This window comes from Dreissena polymorpha, chromosome 8 (genome assembly GCF_020536995.1).
Source record: "Dreissena polymorpha isolate Duluth1 chromosome 8, UMN_Dpol_1.0, whole genome shotgun sequence".
In the NCBI taxonomy this organism is placed as follows: domain Eukaryota; kingdom Metazoa; phylum Mollusca; class Bivalvia; order Myida; family Dreissenidae; genus Dreissena; species Dreissena polymorpha.
The window spans coordinates 31,579,257-31,606,242 of record NC_068362.1 but is presented as its reverse complement, the minus strand read 5'-3'; the positions used below and the strand labels follow the sequence as shown (position 1 = coordinate 31,606,242).

The 26,986-nt window shown below is 35.5% G+C and overlaps 1 protein-coding gene and 1 long non-coding RNA gene across 3 annotated transcripts in view; both read right to left on the bottom strand.

The window, feature by feature from the left end:
• Positions 1–26,986, bottom strand: part of LOC127841392 (uncharacterized) — a 605,785-nt gene that overhangs the window by 377,005 nt on the left and 201,794 nt on the right. The window contains exon 3 of one of the 2 annotated variants that reach the window (XM_052370211.1): positions 18,733–18,891. The exons of the other annotated variant lie outside the window; for it this stretch is intronic. Coding sequence (XP_052226171.1) covers positions 18,733–18,891 — 159 coding nt within the window. The remainder of the gene's footprint in view (positions 1–18,732; positions 18,892–26,986) is intronic. 2 annotated transcript variants of the gene reach the window in all.
• Positions 4,785–6,044, bottom strand: LOC127841401 (uncharacterized). Its single transcript, XR_008030959.1, has 2 exons — positions 5,854–6,044; positions 4,785–5,697 (listed from the first exon to the last, which is right to left on the bottom strand). It is a non-coding gene; the product is annotated as an uncharacterized LOC127841401 (long non-coding RNA).

Genomic DNA, 26,986 nt, shown 5'->3' with positions numbered 1-26,986 from the left:
AAGAAAATTTAAAATCAGATGCACTAATAGTAGAGGAATCGTTCGTAAAATGATTAAGGGCTAGTCTGTAGATGAATTTTAACATTATTGTTTTCACAAGAATAGCTGGATGCGGATGTTTTGATATTGCAGTGGTATATTGAATGCTTACTTAGGTGATCCTAACTCAATGTCGCATTGTCATGACAAAACCTCATAAACTTTGAAAAACAAACACACATACAAGTTATGCACTCACCTTGGTCGTAAAGGGTGTCCTGAATCTACCATTGGAATGATTGCTGGATGGACGACACTAGGGCCTTGGTGTAACATTTTAGAAGATCAGCATCGCCTTGAACGCATGTTTAGAAAATTGGCAAGCAACATTGGACACAGCCGGACCTGCAATAACACAACAAACATACGGATTGTTGATGACATTTACACTTACGCAAACGCAAGACTAATTTACCCATCTCTTCCAAGTCTTTGTTCATGTTAAGGTAGCGCAGCCCTAATGATTTCTCGCGAATTATTTTACGATCATTGCCTATCTTCAATGATCGGTTATTTCCGAGTGATGCATTTATTTTTCAAACTTTGAATTTTGATATATGTTTACGTAATTCCTTTAGAATACATTATTTTCACAATACATATTGACTTTGCTCCAAATATCATCTGAAATATACGATTTCGCGATTTCTTCAAAGATCGACAAGCTTTTTTGCCTGTTTACCTATGGATATCTAATTAAAGCAGGCACTAATGTGAAGTTGTCTCGGATATCAATTTTAGGTTCCACTATTGTGAAGTTGTCGTGGCCAAGTGGTTAAGGGGATGGACTAGAAATCTTTTGGAATCTTCCCGCGCTGGTTCGAATCCTGCCGACATCGCATACTTTTTGCGACGCGTTTTATTTCTTTTCTAACGTAATTTGATTTAATATAGCATATAAGCTAGGTTTATTGTTGAATATGTTGAAAATTTTAGGCACATCCTTCAATTTTTTAAATTATAACAACGTTTTGGCTAAATTGGGTAATTTACTGTTGAAAATACGAATGATACATGTTGCATTTTTATTGTTATTTCAAAAAGTAAACGGTAAATATGTCTATTTCTTGGTAATTTTGCTGTATATAGTGTTTCTATAAAACTAAGTTTAAAAAATAACATAAATGATACTTTTTTCAATTTTATAACACTTTGTTTTTTACCGTCATAACTTTTACGTGGCTGAAATCACTTACATTTCATGGCGCTCTTCCATAGTAAAAAAATTGTAAAAAAGAAATGTCTGTAAAAGAATACTTATTTCATCTTGTTTAAACTTTAAACACCTTTATTGCATCTGTACACACCAACTGCATGCCCATATTTGGAAATTTGAATAAATTATGGAACTTTTATATACCCCAGGGGTGAAAATAAACTGGACAAAAGCCGAGCGTGGGGTGGTTTTGAAAAAATCGGTATATTTTTTTTAAAGCATGGAAAACCTACCTACAAATTTGTATGTAGTTCAATGAAATGATGTTGATTAATAAAATAATAAATTAGATTATATTTGGATATGTGCCCATTAAGGGTGCGCTACCTTAAAGTGACAAAAAAACAATACTTGACTGATAAATTCGCTTTATGCTCTTGTTCAAATGTAAACATGTGGCATAGTATCTCATTTTTATGCCCCAGGATCTTCAGATATTTCTGCCTGTCTCTCTGTCTGTCTATTTTGTCTGTCTGTCTGTCTGTCTGTCTGTCAGGTCTGTCACTACTATATAAACTGTACGCTGAAGTTTCTTTAGCGAGTTACAACACGACGACGATAAGCTTTTCAGTTCCTGTCATAGCGCAAATAAATAACAAAAAGTAGAACTTACCTGGGCATCATTTTTCTCAAAGCGTTGCATCATTTTTCTCAAAGCGTTTACAACAGGAAAAAGGTGTCGATAGTGGGAATCCAAGCAAAACAAAAGGCGTTATGTCGACGTGTTAGTTTTTTACTATATCTTCGCTTTTTACGAAGGATTCCAGAAATAGTCGATGTTTCACAGTTGATACCTGAGATTTTGATTTCGATGTTAGGAGTGATCTCCCGGCAATAGTAATTTACGATGCAATTAGCGCTGGAATTATGTTTTTAATACTGGTTCTCCTTTCGGATTGTGAACTATTTTTAATGGCGGTGTATGCAAAACCGAAGACTAATTCTTAATCAAAAACGCAGTAGCAATCGACTTAAGCAGTAAAATTGATCCACAAAAATATTAACAGCTTGTTAGATTGTGTAGCAGCATAGCCAAATGCACATAATTAAACAAAGAACGCAGTTAGAATAAGCATTAATACAAATTCCAAAAGTTCAACTGCAGTTGTCAATAACTCACACGAAGTAAAGATATATATGCAGTAATTATAAACTTATCAACATGCGATATTTAGATGAAATGTTTGCATAGCAAATGTAACTAGGCAAAATGCAAAGACCATGCATCAGAAAGCATATGACAGTAGTTAACATGAGAATGTAGTTTAACATCATGAATGGACTGGCGGATATTACCTTCCATAGTTTAGAAGATATTGTTGCTAACAATCTGTATGTCTCCTTTAGTGAATAGTCAGATATACAAAAGAGATGTATTGTATATTTACCTTTAAGCCAAATGCCGTTGCCGCCTAGATCTAAATATTCCAGCCTGTGGCAGGATGACATGTCAAACTCAATATGGGATGTAGGCTCAGCTATTGCAGGTGAACCACCTCTGAACGCAAAAAGCCTGTTAAAGTCGATTAAATTGTCTATGCGTAGATCCAATGATAATAGATTGCGTGTGTTATTTTTCCAGACGCTGTGAAGGTCTCTGACATCGTTTTTCAAGCTGTCAAGTTCTCTGATATTGTCTCTCCAGTAGAACATGTGACTTAGTGTCAGGGCAATGTTAGTTTGCTCATTGGCAACGGCTTCTCTGTATCCTTGTAGTATGATCTCACAAAGCTTTATTGTATCAAAGCAAGATTTTACACAGCGAGACTTTACACAAGCATTATTGCGTTCATCCATCATGCCAGAAAGCTTATTCGCTGACATGATGTCTAGTCCACACAGAAAGATGAAAACCTGGGACACGTCAAGATATGCATCCTCGTGACGGTCAAGATATCCGGAAATGACATCATCAATGAGATTGAGATGGGTAATACGGGCAATATGATACGCAGCCAGGAATTCCTGAATGCTCTTATGAATAAATGAAAATGACGGGAGTGCTCTTAATGTAGGTTCCTGACGTTTCGTTGATAAAATACCGGATTTCAGTGCAACATTGTTTTGGTCTAGTTCACCTAAATTATATTTCTTCAATTCTTTCGTTGTAAATACTAGAGCTTTATTTTGTGTATCTGAAAACAACAAATCAAATGCCGCTTCAGCAAGTCTATTCAAGTGTTCAATATTGGGCTGTATATATTGGGTCTCTGTGAAGCATCGATAAGTTGGCTCTTGAAATTCACTCGGTTCACTGGTCGCCTTCTTAAAAAGACTGTCCAGCAAGAAGCTGTACATTTCACACTTAGAGCCCTTAAGTTCAGTTCCTTCTGCCCACAATTGTACAATCAGACACAACATCATTGGGAAGTGCAAAGGCTCTAACAAGCCATATTTCTGTACATACAATTCAAATTCGGATTGTTTTTTGTCTAAATCTTGTCTCTTCTTACAATCTTTCCTACACCCAAGGATTTTTCTGCTTGCCTCAAACACGTTTTTGACTCCATCAAGTTGCAGCAGTTTGTCAATCTGCGAGTCAAGTATTTTCGCTCCTGTCATCTTCCAAGGTCGAGTAGTTATCAACAAAACACAATGACTGTGTACGTCGGCCAGTTTTGGCAGGTTGTGACGAGTACCAATCTCTCTAGGTTCTCCAGTACCAATCCATTCATCTAGGCCATCAAGTAATACCAAGCAACGTTCACGTTTCATGATCTCATTTAGTAGTATGTATGCCTTTCCGCGATCTTCTTCAGAAGAGTATATACTGTCAACTATCTGCTTTTTTATAATTTTCGCGATATCAAACTGATCAACCGATTCCCTTAATTGTACATGGAAGACAAATTTAAAGCCATTCAGACACGTTAAATCGTCAAAAACATTAGAGTCTCTCATCTGTGTATTAGAGTTGACACTGGAAGTCTTGCCATCAATTGGCAGCATCGTCACGGATGATTGTTCTGATGTAATTTTACACCAGTCCATGACCAATTTCGCAAGAAAAGTAGATTTCCCAGACCCTGTTTCCCCTTGAATAAATATCTGTTGATTTGGTTTGGTATCCGATAACAAAATATGTTGGTATGTCGAAATCTGTTTACCAGTTTTTTTGAAAAACCCTCTTTCCTTATCCATAAGTTGTATATTCGGTGGCATATAAATATCACGTAACTTTTCCTGAACATAGTCATCCAATGGAAAGGTATTTACGTGACAGAAACGTTTGCTGTAATGCTCCAACAACTTTCCAAGCATATCTGAAATCATGAATGGCAACATATGTGGTATACATTATTTGTAAGAATGTTCATAATTATATTAATCATTATTAAATAGTTAAAGCATTTGCTGTAATACTTTGTCAAATCTCCAAGCATTTCTGTTATAATTAAATGGGAACATATTTGGTATACATTAAAAACAAGAGTGCCAAACTGTCACAAGATACGCCCGTTTGAAGGTTTTGGACAACTTGATAGCTTTACCATTTGAGTGGCAAAATGATATATTTTTGAAAATTAAGCAGCACATATTTGAACTTGACCTAGATATCAATTAGACACAACTTCTGACCAAATTTGGTAAAGACAGGATGAAAACTACTTCAATTAGAGAGCGGACACCATGCTAAATGCTTGAAATGCATTAAGTGACCTAGTTTTTGACCCAGCAAGACCCATATTTGTTCTTGACCTAGATATCATTTAGACTCAACTTCTGACCAAATTCAGTGAAGATCAGATGAAAACTACTTCAAGTAGAGAGCGGACACCATGCTAAACGCTTGAAATTCAATAAGTGACCTTGTGACCTATTTTTTGACCCGCCAAGACACATATTTGTTCTTGACCTAGATATCATTTAGACACAACTTCTGACCGAATTCGGTGAAGATCGGATGAAAAATACTTCAATTAGAGAGCGGACACCATGCTAAATCCTTGAAATGCACTAAGTGACCCAGTGACCTAGTTTTTAACCCAGCATGACCCATATTCGGACTTGACCTAGATATCAACTAGATGCAACTACTGACCAAGTTTGGTGAAGATCGGATGAATACAATTTGAATTAGAGTCCGGACAAAGTGGCGCCGTTGAAAATGCACTAATTGACCCTATGACCTAGTTTTTGACCCGGCATGACCCATATTCGAACTTGGCCTATATATCAACTAGATGCAACTGCTGACCAAGTTTGGTGAAGATCGGATGAATACAATTTGAAATAGAGTCCGGACAAAGTGGCCCCTTTGAAAATGCACTTATTGACCCTATGACCTAGTTTTTGACCCGGCATGACCCATATTCGAACTTGGCCTAGATATCAACTAGATGCAACTGCTGACCAAGTTTGGTGAAGATCGGATGAATACAATTTGAATTAGAGTCCGGACAAAGTGGCGCCGTTGAAAATGCACTAATTGACCCTATGACCTAGTTTTTGACCCGGCATGACCCATATTCGAACTTGGCCTATATATCAACTAGATGCAACTGCTGACCAAGTTTGGTGAAGATCGGATGAATACAATTTGAAATAGAGTCCGGACAAAGTGGCCCCTTTGAAAATGCACTTATTGACCCTATGACCTAGTTTTTGACCCGGCATGACCCATATTCGAACTTGGCCTAGATATCAACTAGATGCAACTGCTGACCAAGTTTGGTGAAGATCGGATGAATACAATTTGAATTAGAGTCCGGACAAAGTGATGCCTTCCGCCCGCCGCCAAGGGGTTTCACATAATACGTCCCGTATTTTATACGGGCGTATAAAAACAGAAGACTGTTCATAATTGTATTATTCATTATTAAATACGTAAGACATTTTTGTACAAATATTAATAAATTTTATTAAAGCTGGTTTAACCATTAAAGCTGTGTTATGTCCCCATGTTGGGCAGTGCACAGGTTTGTATACAGTAGTATCAACAAAGATATATAAATCTTGCAGGCAAACCTAAACCATTAGGAATGGGGCCCTATAGCAGCCCTAACTTTGAAAAAAACTGTAATCACTTTTAAATATTAATTTATACAGATTATGTGAACGTAACTTTTGAAATGTTACCTTTGTGTGCACAAAATTTCGACACAATGCATTCATATTACCCTCGGAATTTATCAAATAGTATTTTGTATATAATAAGTCCACATCAATACGTTGATATAAAGGTTTTGCACTGTATACTTTATCGTGATTTTCTCAGTTGAAAGTGTTTATAATTATGCATAATTGAAGAACAGAGTTATAAACCTTTTCCTGTGAGCTTACATTAGAGCTATGTAAAGTTCACAGTGAATACCATCAGTCTATTTACATGCTCATACAAATACAACTACATTTATAAAAGCTGGTTTAACTATTATAGATCTGTTTTGTTCTAATGTTGCGCAGTGCACAGGCCTGTATACAGTATATTAATATAAAGTGTGTTAAGCCACATCCTTATAATCGGAATGTGTAATGTGATCTAGACATGATTAATACCATTGTAGTTGCGATATAAAACATGCACCTTAGATAAATATGTAGATATATACAATATATAAGTTGGGGTTCGGAACTACACTGGCAACAACAGGTATTCCTTAACAAAAAAGGTATTTAGCAACAACAATAGTTTTGATTTAGTTTAACAGAGATTTGGGTCAGTGTTCATACACATGCGCATCATGTGTGCGATAAAATGCATACTAAGTTGTCATGGAAGTTATGCTATACAATATTTTGACAAAAGTCGTTACTATTGTATCATGTTTTTGTCTGGCCATTTTGCGTAATATGAAATTTCATGATTAGGAATTTTTTTCGCAAGAAAAGTTTAATGATTTGGGCAAAAACCTATTTTAATATAAGTTAACTCTTTATAATAATTCAATTAGGAGAATAAAACTATATAATTTAAACTTATATAATTTGTAAGATGAAATTTAAAAAAATCTTTACGAACTTCAGAGTTTCTATTAAAAAATATAAACAAATGATTTTTTTGGGGAAAGTGAGAAAAAATCACATTGGGATATTTTCTTTGCAATTTCGGGTTGGGATTGAGTCCGTAGATAGGCCACAAAAAGGCCTGTTCCTAGACATTTTTTAATGCTATATTATGTTTTACGTATCAGTGTTTATCACTCTGTATCATTTACCGCGTATGTTGAGAAGTAGTACATATTAGATATTAATTACATTGTATCATTTACCGCGTATGTTGAGAAGTAGTACCTATTAGATAATAATTACTCTGTATCATTTACCGCGCATGTTGAGAAGTGGCATATATAAGTTACTAATTACTCTGTATTATTTACCGCGTATGTTGAGAAGGAGTACATATTAAATATGAATTACTCTGTATCATTTACCGCGTATGTTGAAAAGTAGTACATATTTTTTATTAATTACATTGTATCATTTACCGCATATGTTGAGAAGTGGTATATATTAGGTCTTAATTACTCTGTATAATTTACCGCGTATGTTGGTAAGTTGTATGTATAAGATGTTCATTACTCTGTATAATTTACCGCGTATGTTGGTAAGTTGTATGTATAAGATGTTTATTACTCTGTATAATTTACCGCGGATGTTGGTAGGTTGTATGTATTAGATGTTTATTACTCTGTATGATTTACCGCGTATGTTGGTAAGTTGTATGTATTAGATGTTTATTACTCTGTATCATTTACTGCGTATGTTGAGAAGTAGTCCATATTATATATTTATGACTCTGTATTATTTACCGCGTATGTTGAAAAGTAGTACATATTATATATTAATTACATTGTTTCATTTACCGCGTATGTTGAGAAGTGGCATATATAAGATATTAATTACTCTGTATCATTTACCGCGTATGTTGAAAAGTAGTACATATTAGATATTAATGACTCTGTATTATTTACCGCGTATGTTGAGAAGTAGTACATATTATATATTAATAACATTGTATCATTTACCGCGTATGTTGAAAAGTGGTATATATTAGATCTTAATTACTCTGTATAATTTACCGCGTATGTTGGTAAGTTGTATGTATTAGATGTTCATTACTCTGTATGATTTACTGCGTATGTTGGTAAGTTGTATGTATTAGATGTTTATTACTCTGTATCATTTACTGCGTATGTTGGTAAGTTGCATGTATTAGATGTTTATTTTTGTGTATCATTTACTGCGTATATTGGTAAGTTGTATGTATTATATGTTAATTACATGGTATCATTTACTGCGTATGTTGGTAAGTTGTATGTATTATATGTTAATTACATGGTATCATTTACTGCGCATGTTGGTAAGTTGTATGTTTTAGATGCTTATAACTCTGTATCATTTATCTCAGTAAGAAAAATTGTTCTTTGAACAGTAGGACTTCCAGTACAAAACATTAGCTTTCCGAAGACTCTACTATTCTTCCGCTTGGATAGTATAATCTACATTTCCTGTAAGTAATCCAATGAAATGATCACATAAACATATTTAATCTGCAGTAGTTAATTAGTATACATGTACGTAAACCTAAAGTATTACACTTATTTATTAAAACAAGAAATGTGACAAAGAAAGTGTTTTTCAATTATTAAAAAAATAATTGTTAAATTAAACCTTTAAAGCAAGATCTTTATCTTACCTACATTCACACAAAATACCAGCGCAATACCTTTATCTTCTATTAATGTATTCAGAGGAAAACAAGTTTCTATTTTTCAGAACAATAACGTTGACCCAAATGCACCAAATGCAACAAAAAAAATCAGCACAATGTCTTCAGCATTACGTAAGGTATAAGGAATATTGTTAATCTATGTTAAACAAGAGGGCCTGAAAGGCCCAAGGTATCCCCCGCAACATATGCTTTGTTTGAGAATGGGTGCAAATTGGACGGATGAACATAATTATAGATGGAAACACGGAGGACAATAACACAAAAATAAGACAAAGGAAGGTTCTTAAGCCTTCACAATTTATTCAGGTGAATTAATAAGTCGTGCGTTTTCCACAAAAACATTCAACGTTTACATACGCTCAATTTTCAGAGGGATACTCATACCAAGTTTAAATGAAATATGCCAAAGCGCTTCCAAGATATGGCTCCGGACACAAAAGTGCCTATAGTAAAAAGCATTTTTCAAGATACAAAGGGCCATAAGTCTGTTTTTAACAGATGGTGTACAATGCCATTTGGCGTGCATCATCCTCTTATGCATATATATACTCATACCAAGTTTCAATGAAATCCGCCAAAAACTTCCAAGATATGGCTCCGGACACTAAAAAGCATTTTTTCAAGATACAAAGGGCCATAAGTCTGTTTTTAATAGATGGTGTACAATGCCATTTGGCGTGCATCATTCTCTTATGCATATATATACTCATACCAAGTTTAAATGAAATCCACCAAAGAACTTCCAAGACGGACGGACAACGCCAAAACAATATCCCTCCGCCTCTGGCGGGGGATAATAACATACTACAGTGACATTGACCCAACACGCCCCAAATTATTTCTTTGCTAGATCTGCATGTCATCAAGAGATACATGTAGGAGTTATTGCATGCATCGGTTTATCTCACTTGTTCAAAAAGTACAATAAGGTGCACAATTCTGCTAAAACGCAGGTCAGTGTAATGGGAATCTGCTTTAGACCACTACGACATTTGAGAGTTTAATTAAATATGTGTAGAAGTTTCATAGAGAAGTATTTCTTTCGTGCAAACTATAGGCTGCATTTTAACATGCACTCAAACCTTTACCTGACGTTTTCAAGTACAAAAGGGGGCATAATCATGTTTAAAGGATCGTCAAAATTAGAGGTCTTATTCAGTGAAAATTCATGAGGATTCTGAACACATACGTATTGTTTTAATATATCTGTAGAAAATATAGAGTGGTTCCACTCAAACGTTAATCAGCATTTTCTTATTACAAAATGGGGCGTAATTCGGCTAAATTGTAATACAGATTTCTGGAACTTGGTCATTGTCTTTGCACAATGACCTATAGCAAGTGTGAAGTTTCAATTTAATACCTGTAGAAGAAACAATGATATGGTGAAGTTGCATGTATACCACACTTGTAACTAAATCAGGAGGATAATTATGTCAAATTGCATGTCAGAGTTAAAGAACTTGGTTCATGACCTTACAACATGACCCCAAGCCTTCCAAATAAACATTGTGTATGGATGGGTGTAAATCCCTTGATAGGGTAATTATTTTTATGCATTGCAATTTTCCTCAATGTTATCTATACACCCCTGAAGTTTTATGTTGAAATCGTGTAGTGTATAATACAAAAACAACAAAGGGCATTAACTCACAATTATGAAAGTGAAGGGTTATGCAGTGTTTTCATTATAAACCGATTGGCGATCCATAACACCGGTTGAAAATCTCGAAAAATTGGTTGTTTTTTATCAGATAGTGAAATAAATTTAGTTATTTCACACCGCACCGTTTTATAGAACATCATTGACGATTCGTCGGTCTAAAACGAAAGAGCCAATCAGAAGCATTGTAACAGAAACCATTGTTAATTCAGCATGGAGTCTGATCGTGAAAAGAAAAGAAAAATTAACCCTTTATATTTTGGATTTAAAGCTAAATCTGGTTAGAAAGAAAATGACACAGTTGATTTTTCTTCCTGTTTATATTGTTAGTTATTGTTCAATAACTATCTGTTATATTTGTTTTGGTTCTTGTTATCTTTTTTGTGCTGTTTAGATCGGCTTCTTCACGATTGTTATGACTTTTCTTACTGCCGTTATTAAGACATTTAACTTAGAGGATGATTATAGCAGCAGTTACAGTGATTGTGACTCTGACTTTTGCAAGATGTAAATGTGAGATGAAGTTCTCATCAGGTAAAATTAATTTTAATAGAAAGAAAATAATATTGTTTTCTTCTCGGATCTCCTGTCTTATTTCCTTTTTTTTTGTCAATCATGAATTTCAGCCAGAGCAATGATATCTATTAGCCAAAGTTGCATATTCATATTCATGAACCCCCTACCAGGGCGTTGACCTGGACCCATTGGGGGCCTTGGCGGCCCCCTAGAACCCCGGCCTTATCTGTTGCTTTATTTAAAAAAATATGTTGTTTCAACTAAAATGAAAACTTTTTTATAATTCTTGTGCCTTCTTCCCGTTGATTTCTGCACAGCCATAACGTTTTATGTTGAAATCTTTATTATATCTGAGATATAGCACTGAAAAGTTAGATCAATAAAAACAACAAAGGACAATAACTTTTATTTAAGAACGTGTGGGGTTATGGTTCTTAAACATGGTTCTTATCCTCATTTATATAAATACACCCATGAAGTTTCATGTTAAAGTCTTATACGGTTTAGGAGATTTAGCCTTGAAAAGTTACACCATACAAAAACACAGGGCAATTCTCGTATTTAAGTAAGTGTAGGGTTAAGGTTCTTGTGCGTGGCGCTTCTCATTGATATCTATACACACACGAAGTTTCTTGTTGTAATCTAAGATAGTTTCTGAGAAAAAGCCCTGAACAGTTTGACACACGGACGGACACATTGACGAACAGACAATTCTATATCCCTCTGCCTTTGGAGGGAGGGGGGACAAAAAGAGGGCATAATTCAGCAAATTTCAATCAGACCTTTGAAAGTGACCTCACACAATGACCCAGGGCCCATGCGTACAGTTTTTTCTATGAAAGCCTGTCTTACAGTGATATGCATATGTCTTCTCCTTTAAATAACATAATTTCCATGCACAAAAAGAGGACATCATTCAGCTAAATTGCAGGTCAGAGTTATTGAACTTGATAATGGATCTTACACAATGACCCAGAACACATTTGTGAAGTTTCAAATGAAGACCGGTAGTAGAAACAGTGATATGGCAAAGCTGTACGTTTATTTCAAAGAATATAGCGAGGCACAAATTTGCAAAATTGCAGGAAAGTGTTATGAAACTTTGTCAGTAACCTCGCTCAACGTCCCCGAAAATATATTTGTCAAGTTCAAATTTAGTACCTGTAGTAGAATCAGTAATTTGGAAAAGTAGCACATTCATCTTCAGAAACATTATAAATAGAAAAAAGGGGGATTATTTTGCTAAATTACAGGTCAGAGTTTTGAAATTGCAATGTGCCCCCACCAGAAGAAATATATTATTATTATTATTTGTATGTTAACCTTAACAAGAAAATTAATTGGGCACCAACGAAAACATTAAAGACAGTAGTATAAATGTACAAAGGACTATTTGGAAAATAGTCGAGCTAAAAAATGAACAAGAGGGCCTGAAAGGCCCAAAGTCGCTCACCTGAGATAACAAGATATGATTGGGGCAAAATCTTCTGACCAAGTTTGGTGAAGATCGGAAAATAAATGTGGCCTCTAGAGTGTTAACAAGATTTTACAATAGCTATATACGCAAAAATGCCCCTCCCCCTGGCGGCCATGTTTTTCAACCAAAGGACGTCATTTTTTAAATCTTTCAAGATATTATTGGGATGAATTTTCTGACCAAGTTTCATGAAGATTGGACAATAAATGTGGCCTCTAGAGTGTTAACAAGATTTTACTAAAGCCATACAAGGAAACATTCCCCGCCCCTTGGCAGCCATGTTTTTCAAGCAAACATTACTATTTTCGAACTCATCCAAGATATCATTAAGACCAATCTTCTGACCATATTTCATGAAGATTGGACAATAAATGTGGCCTCTAGAGTGTTACCAAGGTTTTACTAAAGCCATTCATGTGGCCTCTAGAGTGTTAACAAGATTTTACTATAGCCATATACAATGTATAGCCATATAAGAAACAAGATGTGTTTGTGAAACACAATGTCTCCCTATATGACGTTTGACCTTGAAGGATGACCTTGACCTTGAAGGATGACCTTGACCTTGACCCTTTTAACCACTCAAAATGTGCAGCTCCATGAGATACACATGCATGTCAAATATAAAATTGCTAGCTTCAATATTGCAGAAGTTACATAACATGAGCAATTTTGACCCATATATTTGACCTAGAAGGATGACCTTGACCTTTCACCACTCAAAATGTGCAGCTCCATGAGATACATATTCATGCCAAATATCAAGTTGCTATCTTCAATATTGCAAAAGTATTAATAAAATTAGCGATTTGGGAAACATATATTTGACCTCTGACCTTAAAGGATGACCTTGACCTTGACTTTTCACCACTCAAAATGTGCAGCTCCATAAGTTACACATGCATGTCAAATATCAAGTTGCTATCTTCAATATCGCAAAAGTATTCATAAAATAAGCGATTTGGGCCATATATATTTGACCTCTGACCTTGAAGGATGACCTTGACCTTTCACCACTCAAAATGTGCAGCTCCATGACATACACATGCATGCCAAATATCAAGTTGCTATCTTCAATATTGCAAAAGTATTCATAAAATGAGCGATTTTGGACACATATATTTGACCTCTGACCTTGAAGGATGACCTTGACCTTTCACCACTCAATATGTGCAGCTCCATGAGATACACATGCATGCCAAATATCAAGCTGCTATATTCAATATAGCAAAAGTTAGTGCAAAATGTAAAAGTTGGCGCAAACCAACCAACCAACAGACCAACAGACAGGGCAAAAACAATATGTCCCCCACTACTATAGTGGGGGACATAAAAATGCCCCACCCCTTGGCAGCCATGTTTTTCAAGCAAACATAACCATTTTCAAACTCATCCAAGTTTTTAATGAGACCAATCTTCTGACCAAATTTTATGAAGATTGGACAATAAATGTGGCCTCTAGAGTGTTAATAAGGCAAATGTTGACATCAAACAAATAATGGACGATGGACGACAGATGACGGACAAAAGGCGATCACAAAAGCTCACCATGAGCACGTTGTGCTCAGGTGGGCTAAAAATGGCTTGTTGCATATCAACTGAGTAGTTATCAGTATTTATTTTGAAACATCACTGACAAATAATTTATATGAGCCTCAAAGTCAAACCATTTCCTTCTGCAAAGATATGTACAGAGAACTACTCAGTTATGTGGAGTCTAATCGTGACCTGAGCTGACCACAGAGTATCACTTACCAGTACAGATAATGTTTATCTATCTCCTAATCGTCCAAAGAGCACCAGAACAATCAATAACAGTCTATAATCTGAGCATTAGGCGGACGCCTACATTTGGCTGAGTAGAAGGACTCTTACCTATTGTTGAATAGACAAGCTAACATCTAGGTTATATGTGTTCAAATCTGGGTCAACAGGTAAAGTAATGATATTCACTACTATTTTGACAATACTCTCAGAATTCCTTGAAATTCTTTAAAGCATAGGAAATACAAGAGTGTCAAACTGTCAGAAGATACGCCCGTTTGAAGGTTTTGAACAACTTGATAACTTTACCATTTGAGTGGCAAAATGATATATATTTTTTAAAATTAAGCAGCACATATTTGAAGTTTACCAAGATATCATCTAGACACAACTTCTGACCAAATTTGGTGAAGATTGGATGAAAACTAATAATTCAATTAGAGAACGGACACCATGCGAAATGCTTGAAATGCACGAAGGGACCATGGGACCTAGTTTTTGACCCGGAATGACCCATATTTGAACTTGACCTAGATATCATTTAGACACAACTTCTGGCCAAATTTGGTGAAGATCGGATTAAAAGTACTTCAATTAGAAAGCGGACACCATGCTTAATCCTTGAGATGCACAAAGTGACCCCGTGACCTAGTTTTTGACCCAGCATGACCCATATTACAACCTGACCTAGATATTGTCTAGATACAACTTCTGACCAAGTTTGGTGAAGATCGGATGAAAACTACTTCAATTAGAGAGCGGACACCATGCTTAATCCTTGAAATGCACTAAGTGACCCTGTGACCTAGTTTTTGACCCGGCATAACCCATATTCGAACTTGACCTAGATTTTGTCTACATACAACTTTTGACCTAGTTTGGTGAAGATCCAATGAAAACTATTTGAGTAAGAGAGCGGACACTGCTGTTGACGCCGCCAACGCCCGCTAAGGGTGAAACTATTATACATCCCGTTTTGAAAAACGGGCGTATAATAACTTATTTAACTTTTGTGTAATAGATTTCTAATATCAGGGTAATCATGAAATCATACCAGGAAAAACATTCAAGATTGTTTCACTAATAGCGGAGGAAAAAAACAAACGCAGAGCCTAACCTACTAAATGTTTTCAGACCTTGCCCAAAACAAAGAATTTAATTTTGGCCGACTTTCAGCAACATTTACAGCCCATTGCCAATAATGATTGAAATAAGTTACATAACACTAGTTTTATGGGGAAAAAACACATAAAGAATCCCAAAATTGCTTGCAGTCTGTACTTATAACCTCCACACCACTAGTGTATGTGATTTTAATTTCCAATGAAATTAGTGGCAATGTACTAAATATCGAAATCGCAGCTAACTACCAAGTGTTCATGATGATTTTTGAATCGCTTATGCATAAGTAATATCCATTGTACAATGACATTAAATCGTGTAAGTTTTCTCATAACAAGCTAAGCTGGATTAATATGTTGGTTTTAGGGTATGTATGGACATTGTAATCATACTAGTGTTACAAAAAGTATTCTCGTTTATTTACTTGTATCCATTCCAAATGTTGTATACTTGTGTCGATTGTACCTCAGCATTTGATCTAAATGCATATGATCTAAATGATCAAGGGCATTCCATTTATTTGAAGCACAGTGGTTCTAAAAGTTAGTATTTATGTTAAAAAAGTTGTTTCAAATTGTATAATTGCATGCTTATAATTTAGTTATACCTTTACTGGACTGTTTGTAGGAAGTTTCAGTGAAAGTAGTATTTCTTCCACGCTGCTCATTAATGTCCCTCAAGCGTTTTTCTGCGATCTCATCAAAATCCTGCATGCGTTTGTCTGCATTATCATCAAAGTCTTTTTTCCGTGAGACTGTGAGTTCATCATACTCCTGCGTGCGTTTTTCTGCGTTCTCATCAAAGGCTTGCGTGCGTGAGACTGTGTGTTCATCATACTCCTGCGTGCGTTTTTCTGCGTTCTCCTCAAAGGCTTGCTTGCATGAGACTGTGTGTTCATCATACTCCTGCGTGCGTTTTTCTGCGTTCTCCTCAAAGGCTTGCGTGCGTGTGACTGTGTGTTCATCATACTCCTGCTTGCGTTTTTCTGAGTTGTCATCAAAGGCTTGCGTGTGTTTGACTGCGTTCCCATCAAAGTCTCTTTTGCCCAAGACAGTCACTTCATTATAATAGTTCATGCTTTTTTTTGCGTTTTTATCAAAATCTTGTTTATGCAATTCTGCCTCTTTTGCGAGCTCTTCCTTATATGTATTCTTATAGCCTTTAATTTCATCAATACAAAATGCTGCGTTTACTCTGAGGTCATTCACTGATTCATCAACAACATCTTTGGCAACATCTTTCAAGTGTTTCTTCAAAGTTGAATCAACAGCCTCCAGGAGACACATCATCTCCGGCGTAGTCAATAGTAAGGTATCTTTTTTCAACTGTAAAAGAAAATTGTAGCGCTTATATATATTCAATCTCAAGACAACTAAGAATAACACGGTTCTTGTTGATTTTAAATGAGCTTTGTTGGTACAAATTTTACTTTGCAATTTATAATATCAATCGAGATAACTTGATAGTTATACACAAAATAGCACTGGCATTGCAAATAATATTACAGAACTTAACATTGTGAAGTGGTTACTTTATCTTTAATATCACTTAAGTAATGTCCTTTTTGTACTTTATATTTCATATATATTATATTTCATATCCAGCAGTATGCAAGGTAAATGTTATGCTTTGTAAACCTTCATATGATAACGATTTAAGTCTGATTTTGATTCGTCTAGATATTGTCAAGAAAAACGTTACAACCAAGTTTCATAAAGATTGAGCCATTAATATGGTCTCTAGAGCAGTATCAAGGTTTCTGTAAGAGGCCTAGCTTGTGGATGTAATTGATCCATATTTGAACTCTGCCTAGACATTGTCTAAATAAACATACATAATTTCATCTTTATTTAGTCATATATTTGGCCTCTACAGTGGTTTTGTAAGATTGACTTGGTGACCTACTTTTTGAACTAATTAGATTTTATTAAAAACAAATGTCAAAGTTTCATCAAAATTGGAAAAAAAATGGCCTCTTAGGTTGTAATGAGCTAAATGTTGTCAATGCACACCGCACATCTTAACGGACACCTGACAAAAGCGTGATCACAATATCTCACCTTGAACACTTCATGCACAGAGTAGCTAAACACAGACAAAGGGCCAAAACTCTGCCAAAACTAGTTGCATCTAAAATTCCTGTCTTAAAGATTATTTCCAGATTAAGAACCTTTATCTGTAAAAGTTTGAGCGAGATCCATGCAGTATTTAAAGAGGATTTCCAATTAAAAACTTCAAGACTTTCGTTTGTATATAACGACTGACGGATAAGTGTAAGGCCAAACAAAAATAGGTCCGTTTGGAATCTCCTTGCAAAAAAATCAGGGTCAGCAGGTTATAGGGATTTTTTTTTTTGTCTTTCGGGTACAAGAATGGAAGGCTACTAAAGCTTATTATAAGAAATACATGTATATATATACTTTGTTTGCTTGATATTACATCTGATATGAACGAAAATGAACGATTTATTTTTTTTAATTATTTTGGCGACCCCAATAAAAAGTTGAGGGTCAGCGCTAATTCGGGAAACATGGTCTGGAAACCCGAAACGAACCCATTTTTTTTGCCTAAGGGTTAATGCCTCCCACTCGGTGTGAGGTACTTAAGGATGCAAAAGTAGTGGGGATATATATGCTTTTTTTGCATCTAACAATCGGCATAAATTGTGTATGCCACTGGCAATTTATCAGACCAGACGTTACATCGTCAAATCCAAGATTTTGAGCGAAACATTGAATTCCCATTTTTTTTAGATCAGGCAATTGTAAGACCGCACTAATATGTCTGCAATTGTAATCTCATGATAAACGTTTGTGGCCTATGTCTAATAATATAACACCTTAGACAATCATGCACCGTTAATTAATGCCCTACTCCAATAGCTGCTAATCCACCGGAGCATATGCTTGTTTTTGCAACAAACAATTGATTCGAGCCGAGCTCGCTTTTCCAATCTCCCCTTACTATTCTGAAAAATGTTCACAAAATTGATTACTGAAAGTGGCTATTAGGATTTATAGTTTAAATGCACAACACAAAACCCTGTACGAATGACAAACAAAAAGGGAACACAAAGGCTTCCCATGAGAGAGATGGGCCTAACCACTAATATAAACTCAAAACGATGGTGCTTTATTGTAATCTGTTTCATTTGAGTTGTAAAATTGTGATTAATTCCTGAACCAATGTCTTCTATTATCTTTCTTATACACTATGCAAGGAAACTTGCAAGTTGACATGACATAACATTATCATTTTACCTCTTCTAATTTCATAACAGCATTTTGGGCATCGCTATCTCCACTTAGATATCGTGAATCACTCAGCAGGTTGGACAGTGTTGTGAAGTAGTCTTGGAGCTCCACGTCTGTGACTTTCATTACAGAAGAGTGACGCACAGCTTTCCCGATTTCACGAGCCTAGTTGACAAACACATAACCGACATGCATTATGTGATATGTAAATGTTGCAGTTACAAAACCTTATATTTTTTAGTAATAAAAAATAATTTTTTGAAATGGGAAAAAATCCCATGGGATTTTTCATTATTTTGAGGCATTTAGACTTCCAGAAACACTATATTTTATCAAATGATCAACAATTGACACGATTTACATGTAAATGCGTTTACTCGCGTTTGAAAAAAATACAAAATCCCATGGTATTTGTTTTCCTATGGGATTTTTATTTCCAATGGGATTTTTTTTCCATGAGATTTTTTTGCAATGCGAAAATAATTATAATAAATAATTATGTGAATGAAAATTATAATAACAATAATTATAACAAGAGCACCGCCTTGCGGGTGCAGACCGCTCATCTATTATCTTTTTAAAGGTGAAGGGACTCTCAGGGGGGTGGGGGGAAGGGCGATTGGGGGGGGGAATTTTTTGGGTGTGGTGGTCATTTGTGAGATGATCTTAGAAAAAAAAAAAAGGGGGGGGTGGGGGGGAGGGTTGAGGGCACGGGGGACGGTTTGGGTGGAGTCTATTGTGGTATGTCAGGTAAGAGTAGTTTCGTCAAAGTGTCAATCAAATCTAATCATAAATAAAGAAGTTATGGCAATTTTAGCAAAATTTAATAATTTGACCTTGAGAGTCAAGGTGATTCAAAGGTCAAGGTAAAATTCAACTTGCCAGGTACAGTAACCTCATGATAGCATGAAAGTATTTGAAGTCTTAAAGCAATAGCCTTGATACTTAAGAAGTAAAGTGGATCGAAACACAAAATTTAACCATATATTAAAAGTTACTAAGTCAAAAAAGGGCCATAATTCCGTAACAATGACAATCAGAGTTATGCAACTTGTCCTTTTACTGTACCCTTATGATAGTTTTTGAGTGTTCCAAGTATGAAAGCAATATCTATGATACTTTAGGGGTAAAGTGGACCAAAACATAAATCTTAACCAAATTTTCAATTTTCTAAGTATAAAGGGCCCATAATTCCGTCCAAATGCCAGTCAGAGTTACATAACTTTGCCTGCACGGTCCCCTTATGATAGTTAATAAGTGTTGCAAGTATGAAAGCAATAGCTTTGATACTGTAGGAATAAAGTGGACCTAAACACAAAACTTAATCAAATTTTCAATTTTTCTAAGTATAAAAAGGGCACATAATTCTGTCAAAATGCCAGTCAGAGTTACATTACTTTGCCTGCACAGTCCCCTTATGAAAGTTAGTAAGTGTTGCAAGTATGAAAGCAATAGCTTTGATGCTTAAGGAATAAAATGGACCTAAACACAAAACTTAACCAAAATTTTCAATTTTCTAAGTATAAAAAGGGCACATAATTCTGTCAAAATGCATGCCAGAGTTATCTAACTTTGCCTGCCCAGTCCCCTCATGATAGTAAGTAAGTGTAACAAGTTTGAATGCAATAGCATTGATACTCACTGAGAAAAGTGGACCTAAACGCAAAACTTAACCAAAATTTTCAATTTTCTAAGTATAAAAAGGGCACATAATTCTGTCAAAATGCACGCCAGAGTTATCTTACTTTGCCTGCCCAGTCCCCTCATGATAGTAAGTAAGTGTTGCAAGTTTGAATGCAATAGCATTGATACTTTCTGAGAAAAGTGGACCTAAACGCAAAACTTAACCGGACGCCAATGCCAACGGCGACGCTGACGCCAAGGTGATGATAATAGCTCATAATTTTTTTTCAAAAAATAGATGAGCTAAAAATAATAATAATAATAATGATATCATTATTAATTATAATTAAAATAATAATAATACTCAGTTTTGTATCCAGTAGGGAAAGTAGAAATTTACACAGAACAAGTTTTACAATTTTCTGATATATTTCGCCTAAATAGGCTTTTTCAAAGTTTGTTTTTACAAATTACAGTAGCTACAATTTCTTTCTATTTATCAACAAAACAGTTGTATACTGACGTCAAAAAACAATCAAACAGGAAATGACGTCATGACGTAAAACAGGCAGTGACGCAAATAAGCGCCAGAAACACATGCATATACAAATTCAATGTTACAATAATAATGATGATAATGAAAATATAATTATTTTTATGATGAAATAATTAATCATTAACTTATTATGAAAACATGGACAAAAATAATAAGAATAATAATTATTATTATTACAATAACTATATGAATTAAGGCAAAGCCTCAAAGCGAGCTCAATTAATGTTAAATAGAAGAAACTAACAAAAAAAATTACTAAAGATGATATTTGAATTAAATTATTAAAGGCATTTACTAGCAGAAGAACGTGGAGTTCGCAAAGACTGGTATACAAAATAAGGAAATGAACTTTTAATTATTATGTTAATCAGCAATTAAACAACATACGGGTCATATTAAAGGGTTTCATGTGACCTGATGAACTGAACTGTTTGCCCCAAACACCGCCCAAAACAGATTGTCACACTATCAGTTGCTAGCCTTGCAACCACAAGTTTACTTGGTCTACGAAGGTCAGATCCGGATTCGAACCCGAAACCAATCATGAGCCATCTAATGATACCGGCCTGGGTTGCTCTACCAATTAAGCTATCTGACCTTTTGAAAAATATAGAGGTAAACTGCAATGCTGTATAATAATAATAATAATAATAATAATAATAATGTATATGTATATATTATACTATTCAGATATATTTAAAATCATACAGACAAGTACCAAGCAACAAAAACCTTACTATCCTCAGCCCATTTGTAGTACTAGAAGTTGAACTACTATATCGTTCCATATCAGTTGGATATTATTATGTCTATTGATATACTAGTAGCTCTATTGTGATGTTTTTCTTTAATCTAATCTGAAAAGTACAGAAAATGTCGCTAAAGACTTATAAGACCTTAAGATTAGAAGGCACATCACTAACGAGCATTACCATACATTACTTTCAATTGCTATACATGTATCTATAATTAAGCAAGCCGAAAAAAACAAGATCATGAATAATGTTTTTTCAGTAGAAATATTGCATATGTCAAGCAGCAGGTTTTTTTTTCCTTCTTTGTGACCCGCCGAATATCGGCCCTTTCCCCTCGGATTTTTTTTCCCCTAAGCAGGTATATTTTCCCCCAGATTTCATTCCCCCCCCCAAAAAAAAGACATATTCTTTTTCTTTTTAAACATTACATTGTAAATACACAAGTTAATCTGATCCAGTGTAGAAAATAGAATATTGCATAATTAAATTATCTGTTGCCTTGAATTTGTTTTATAAACAGTAAAATATGTTAAATTGATTATTTAAGACTTTCCTTATTTTCCCCAAAATCTGGCGTTTCGCGTGATTTTTTTCCCCAAAATCCAGCATTTCGCGCGATTTTTTCCCCTAAAAAAAGGCCAGGCCCTTTCCCCAAAATCAGATAAGAGCCCTTGAGCAGTTTGTATAGGTTCCCTCATTACCATACAGCTGACAAAGTCTGCTTTTCATGTCTTTTAATGATGTGAGCTACTGGACCCATTCGAATAGGCGGCTGCAGTGCTCCAGATAACATGCGTAAAGGCGTAAAAACGAATGAAATGTCTTACATAACGATTTAGATCTAAAATCTTTGCATAAAGTTACGCATTGAAAAAATAAAACACGAATTCGAAATTTTCGAACGTGCGTAAAACTTCCAGTAGCAAATTATATACGGCAAACATTTTATCCCGGTTCTGACTTGTCCAGGCGCTCAATTAAAACTATAACTTCAAGTCAACGTCACTCAAGCATTTGCTAAATCTCCACGCAGAATTGTCGTTCCTTGCTCTCACACACACCTCTGCGTAAGGCTCAGCCTGCCATTTTGCCTAAAGGTAAAACCAAACAAACGCATTCAATGTAAATTTGAGTGGATATTTAAGATCGCATGCATTTAATTAAGAAATATGACTTTTACATTTACAATAAATCGTGCAAAAACTTGCGAGTTTTAATGCAACTCTTTGGAACTATTTTATTGCCCATTTAAGCAGATCGAATCATTCCACGCACTTCACAAATGTAAACAATTGAACATAATTTTTATTGAGTGACGTTAGGAATTGCTTCGACGTGTGTATGTATGTTGGTTTCTTAACATCAACAAACCATATCAATTTTATAATAATGAATTAAGACTGATATAAGGTATCATGGTATGAGATGGTTTTCTTTAATGCAGTGAATGCAATGTAACCATCGTGCAAGATATTGTTTATTATACTGTAAGCTAAATGATGAACGCTTGGAATGATCATGACATGAATGCGACGCTTTCATAACAATAGTCCGTTCTGAGCCCAATACAGAGGTGAATGTAATGTAACCGTCATGCAAGAGATTGGCATTTGCTGTCACTCTGGATTAGCAGACGATTTATTTCATAAATCAATCTCTGGGTTAATGGTCGCCATCTTTCGAACTACTTTCAAAAGTACAACAACAACAATAACAGTAGGAGACAATTTTAATTGCGAAAAGTTGAAAAATTGAGTACATGTGTCACGGTTGTTGAGTGGAATAGTGTTATTTTCAACTGTGTACGAAGCATTTGAACTGGTAGTGGAATAACCGAATTGTTGGTGGAAATGGAATTTAAAAATATATCTAGTAATTCATCATCATGTAGAATTATCATCAGCATCATTTCTGTGGAACATTGCAATATTCAAAATACAAGTGTTTCATAGCTATGGTGCTTTTGACATACCGTATTTTACCATGTATAGCGCGCTCCCATGTATAACGCGCATGTGATTTTTTAAAGCCAAAATGGAGAAAAAAAACAATTCAAGATCAAAAACCTGAAAATTGGGCCGAAAATGGCCGCCATTCTTATATTGCGCAATCATTTAATCTGAGTTTTTCGGGTGCTTAATGTTTTGTTTTAAAGTAGGGAGCGTTTATACGATCAGGAGCATGGGTTGCAAAGCACTATATTTTCGACAATTTTTAAGATTATTCTCTCGAGAACACCGTATATATGTCCTTATTGTCGCGCACTGCGCGTGTTTTTTCAAGATCCCTGCGCGTTTAATTCGAACCACTATTACCTATTCCTCACATTTGAACAGCGTAACATTTTCATTACCTGCCGCTCACAACATCGTATGACATAGTCTTCTGCTGACCCGCAACATCGCAATGTCCAATTTTACGCAAATCGTCCGTGGATCCCATTTTATTTTTCATCGACTTAAATATTTCCCCATTAAGAGATGCTCCCGATTTAATCCAGTTTGACCCGGTATTTCGCGCCGTCACTGCGTCTAGTTGATCGGTATTTATAGTGAGACAAACAATACACCCGAACGCTCAATTCCATACAGTTGGTGTTATCGGCTTAAAGCCATTAGCCAAATATCATTTGTTTGTCTCTATTGAAAGAAACTAAAATGAGTCTATATCTCTATTTTTGGTTTGTAACCTACGTAGTATACTCGCACGGTAGCATATTAATGCAGAGATCGGAAAATCATTGATAAATGTATTTGTCGTTTCAATGCTTAGGGCCGAGAAATTTCGGCAAATTGGAACTCAACTAACGTATAACACTTGCTCAATTAACCGTTTAACTCCACCTCCGTTCTCTGCAAAAGGTTCGAAGGCGGAGCTTTGCACGTGCTATTATTTAATTGGACGATTGCCATTGAGGAACAAACACACGATTAGTTCGGCATGTTGATTGCTAGACAAAGGAAGCCAATTTTGTCGGCGAGAAACTTGTCGCTTTATTGCTTCAGACAGGAAGCGGCTTTCCTTTGATGACGTCAAACTGTCAATTCACATAGAGTGCAAATTTTCGGAATTGCTAACAGTAAAATTTGGATTAAATTATCAAAATAAAGCAAAAGCGAAGTTGAGAAATATGATTGAAATAATTAGCGTCAGTTCAAATAAGACGTTTTGCGTTGTAAATCAACGAGTTTTCATGACAACAAAATCTTAAACAAACAATACCGCGATAACGCGGGAATTGATATACCTCGATTTTTTTTAATGAACAATGAATGAAGAAGTGTGAAAACACCAACAATGACATTTTTTCATCTTTTAATTTTTGTCAAAACTGTTACTACCCCGTTCATGCCTACCCTTTCCCGCTTTTTGTTGTTTCGACAACAGCCCCTTCAGTCTATAACATTATAGGGTGTAGTTTTCTACAATAAAAAAAATGGCGGCAATTGTGAAGCTTTACGATTACGAAATGGATCTTTTGCAATTTAGCAACCAGGAAAGCGTTGTGTCAATGTATTACGCGCACTGAATTTTTATTTTGAAATTTGAAGGTAAAAAACTGCGCGCTATGCATGGTAAAATACGGTAGATCACTAACCATCAAGACTGAAATGATTCATGCACACAGGTAAAGTAAATAATTGAATTTGTGCAGAATGTTTATTTTTTACAAATTATTATTTAATTTGACCAATTTATTTTAGATAGATTGCACTGAAACTCAAAGTCTAAAGCTTAGTAAGACACTTAAGCAAGTTTTCTGAGAAGAAACAATACTTGTTCAGAGTATAGCAGGCTCATGCGGCCTCTGGTTTATTTATTTTGCCTCGGCCTTTAACCTGGGTCGCTTTGATTTCAGGTGTTTAGCCCCCATATCAACAAGGCTCTCGACCCTATATGTAGTTATTCATATTGTTTAAAGATTTTGAGAACCCTCACTTGGTGCCAGTGGGGATAAAACAGGGACCTTCTTATAGCTAGATGAATGCATCAAATATGCCAGCAACACTTTATAATCAATAACTTTATAATTGATGATTCTGTTCTTTTAACTACATGTTTGTACATTACTAATTTACCAAAACAATGTGAAACACATTTTTATGCCCCCAAAGGAGGGCATATAGTGATCGCACTGTCCGTCTGTCTATCCGTCACACTTTGCATTTAGGTTTCGAAAAAATGCTCATAACTTCTATGTCGCTTCAGATGTAACATTCATATTTGATATGCATGTGTGCCTTCCCATACACACACAAATTTTGACCCCTTTGACCTTGAACATAGGGTCAGCGTTTAGGTTTTGAAAAATGCTCATAACTTCTATTAAAGCCTAGGTTGGCGCTAAGGAAAAAAACTTAGTCGCCAAATCTAGGGGGGTCCGGGGGCATAACCCACCTGAAAATTTTTGGATTCTAGATCGTCTGTGGTGCGTTTTGGGGCTATTTCCTGAGCAAAATTAAGATTTTTTTGTCTGAAATTAGCCCTTTTTTTGCTTGAATTTTTTTTTTCGCTGGTGAGCCACTTGCTGACATTTTGCAGGCGATTTTTTTGTTTACAAAGACACCGGTGGCGTAGTGATAATGATACATTACCACCGTTAAACAGTTTTCGGTACATGTGGAATTTAGGTTAGAAACCACTACCGTCTCAGTAGTAATTATACGACATTTTATTAAATCCAAACAATACTTTTTTTTTTGAATAAATGCGTGAGAAATTACTTAGTCAGCATGAGACCGTCATTCCATGTCAAAAACCGTGAGACTCAAGGCGAAACCTTGAGACTTGACAGGTAGACGTTTCCGATTCTGCATTCACGTCTGCACTATTTTAGACGTCTTCGGATCGCGAACCTAACATTTGGTCATTTCCTGAGCTTACATTATTCTGTCCACTTTCTTTTCTAAAGAATTGTGTTAATTTCTGTTGCTTCGACTTTCCATTTTCGTTCGCAGCATCCATTTTTCCCGGAATCTGCAACTCGCTTTCTAAATCGGTCTTTAAAGTCGCATAGCGACCGTAAAGGGAAGTTACTCATATCTACTTTTTTAGCCAATCAAAATCGTTGTTTCTTGGGAAATTAGTTTTTAGTGGCTATGTAAATGCCATAACTCCGCCCATCTGATTAAATGACAATTACTGGTCGATTCGATGACGTTGAATCATAACATCTAGAGCATAGGCCATTACACAGCACACTTCAGAGATTATCACGTAAATCCCCAAGTAACCCAAATATTCGAAAAGTCTGGTCGCAGTGTAAAGCATGACCACTTATGACATTAGCCATGTGTATTATCGACCTAGGCTGTCGTCATTATCC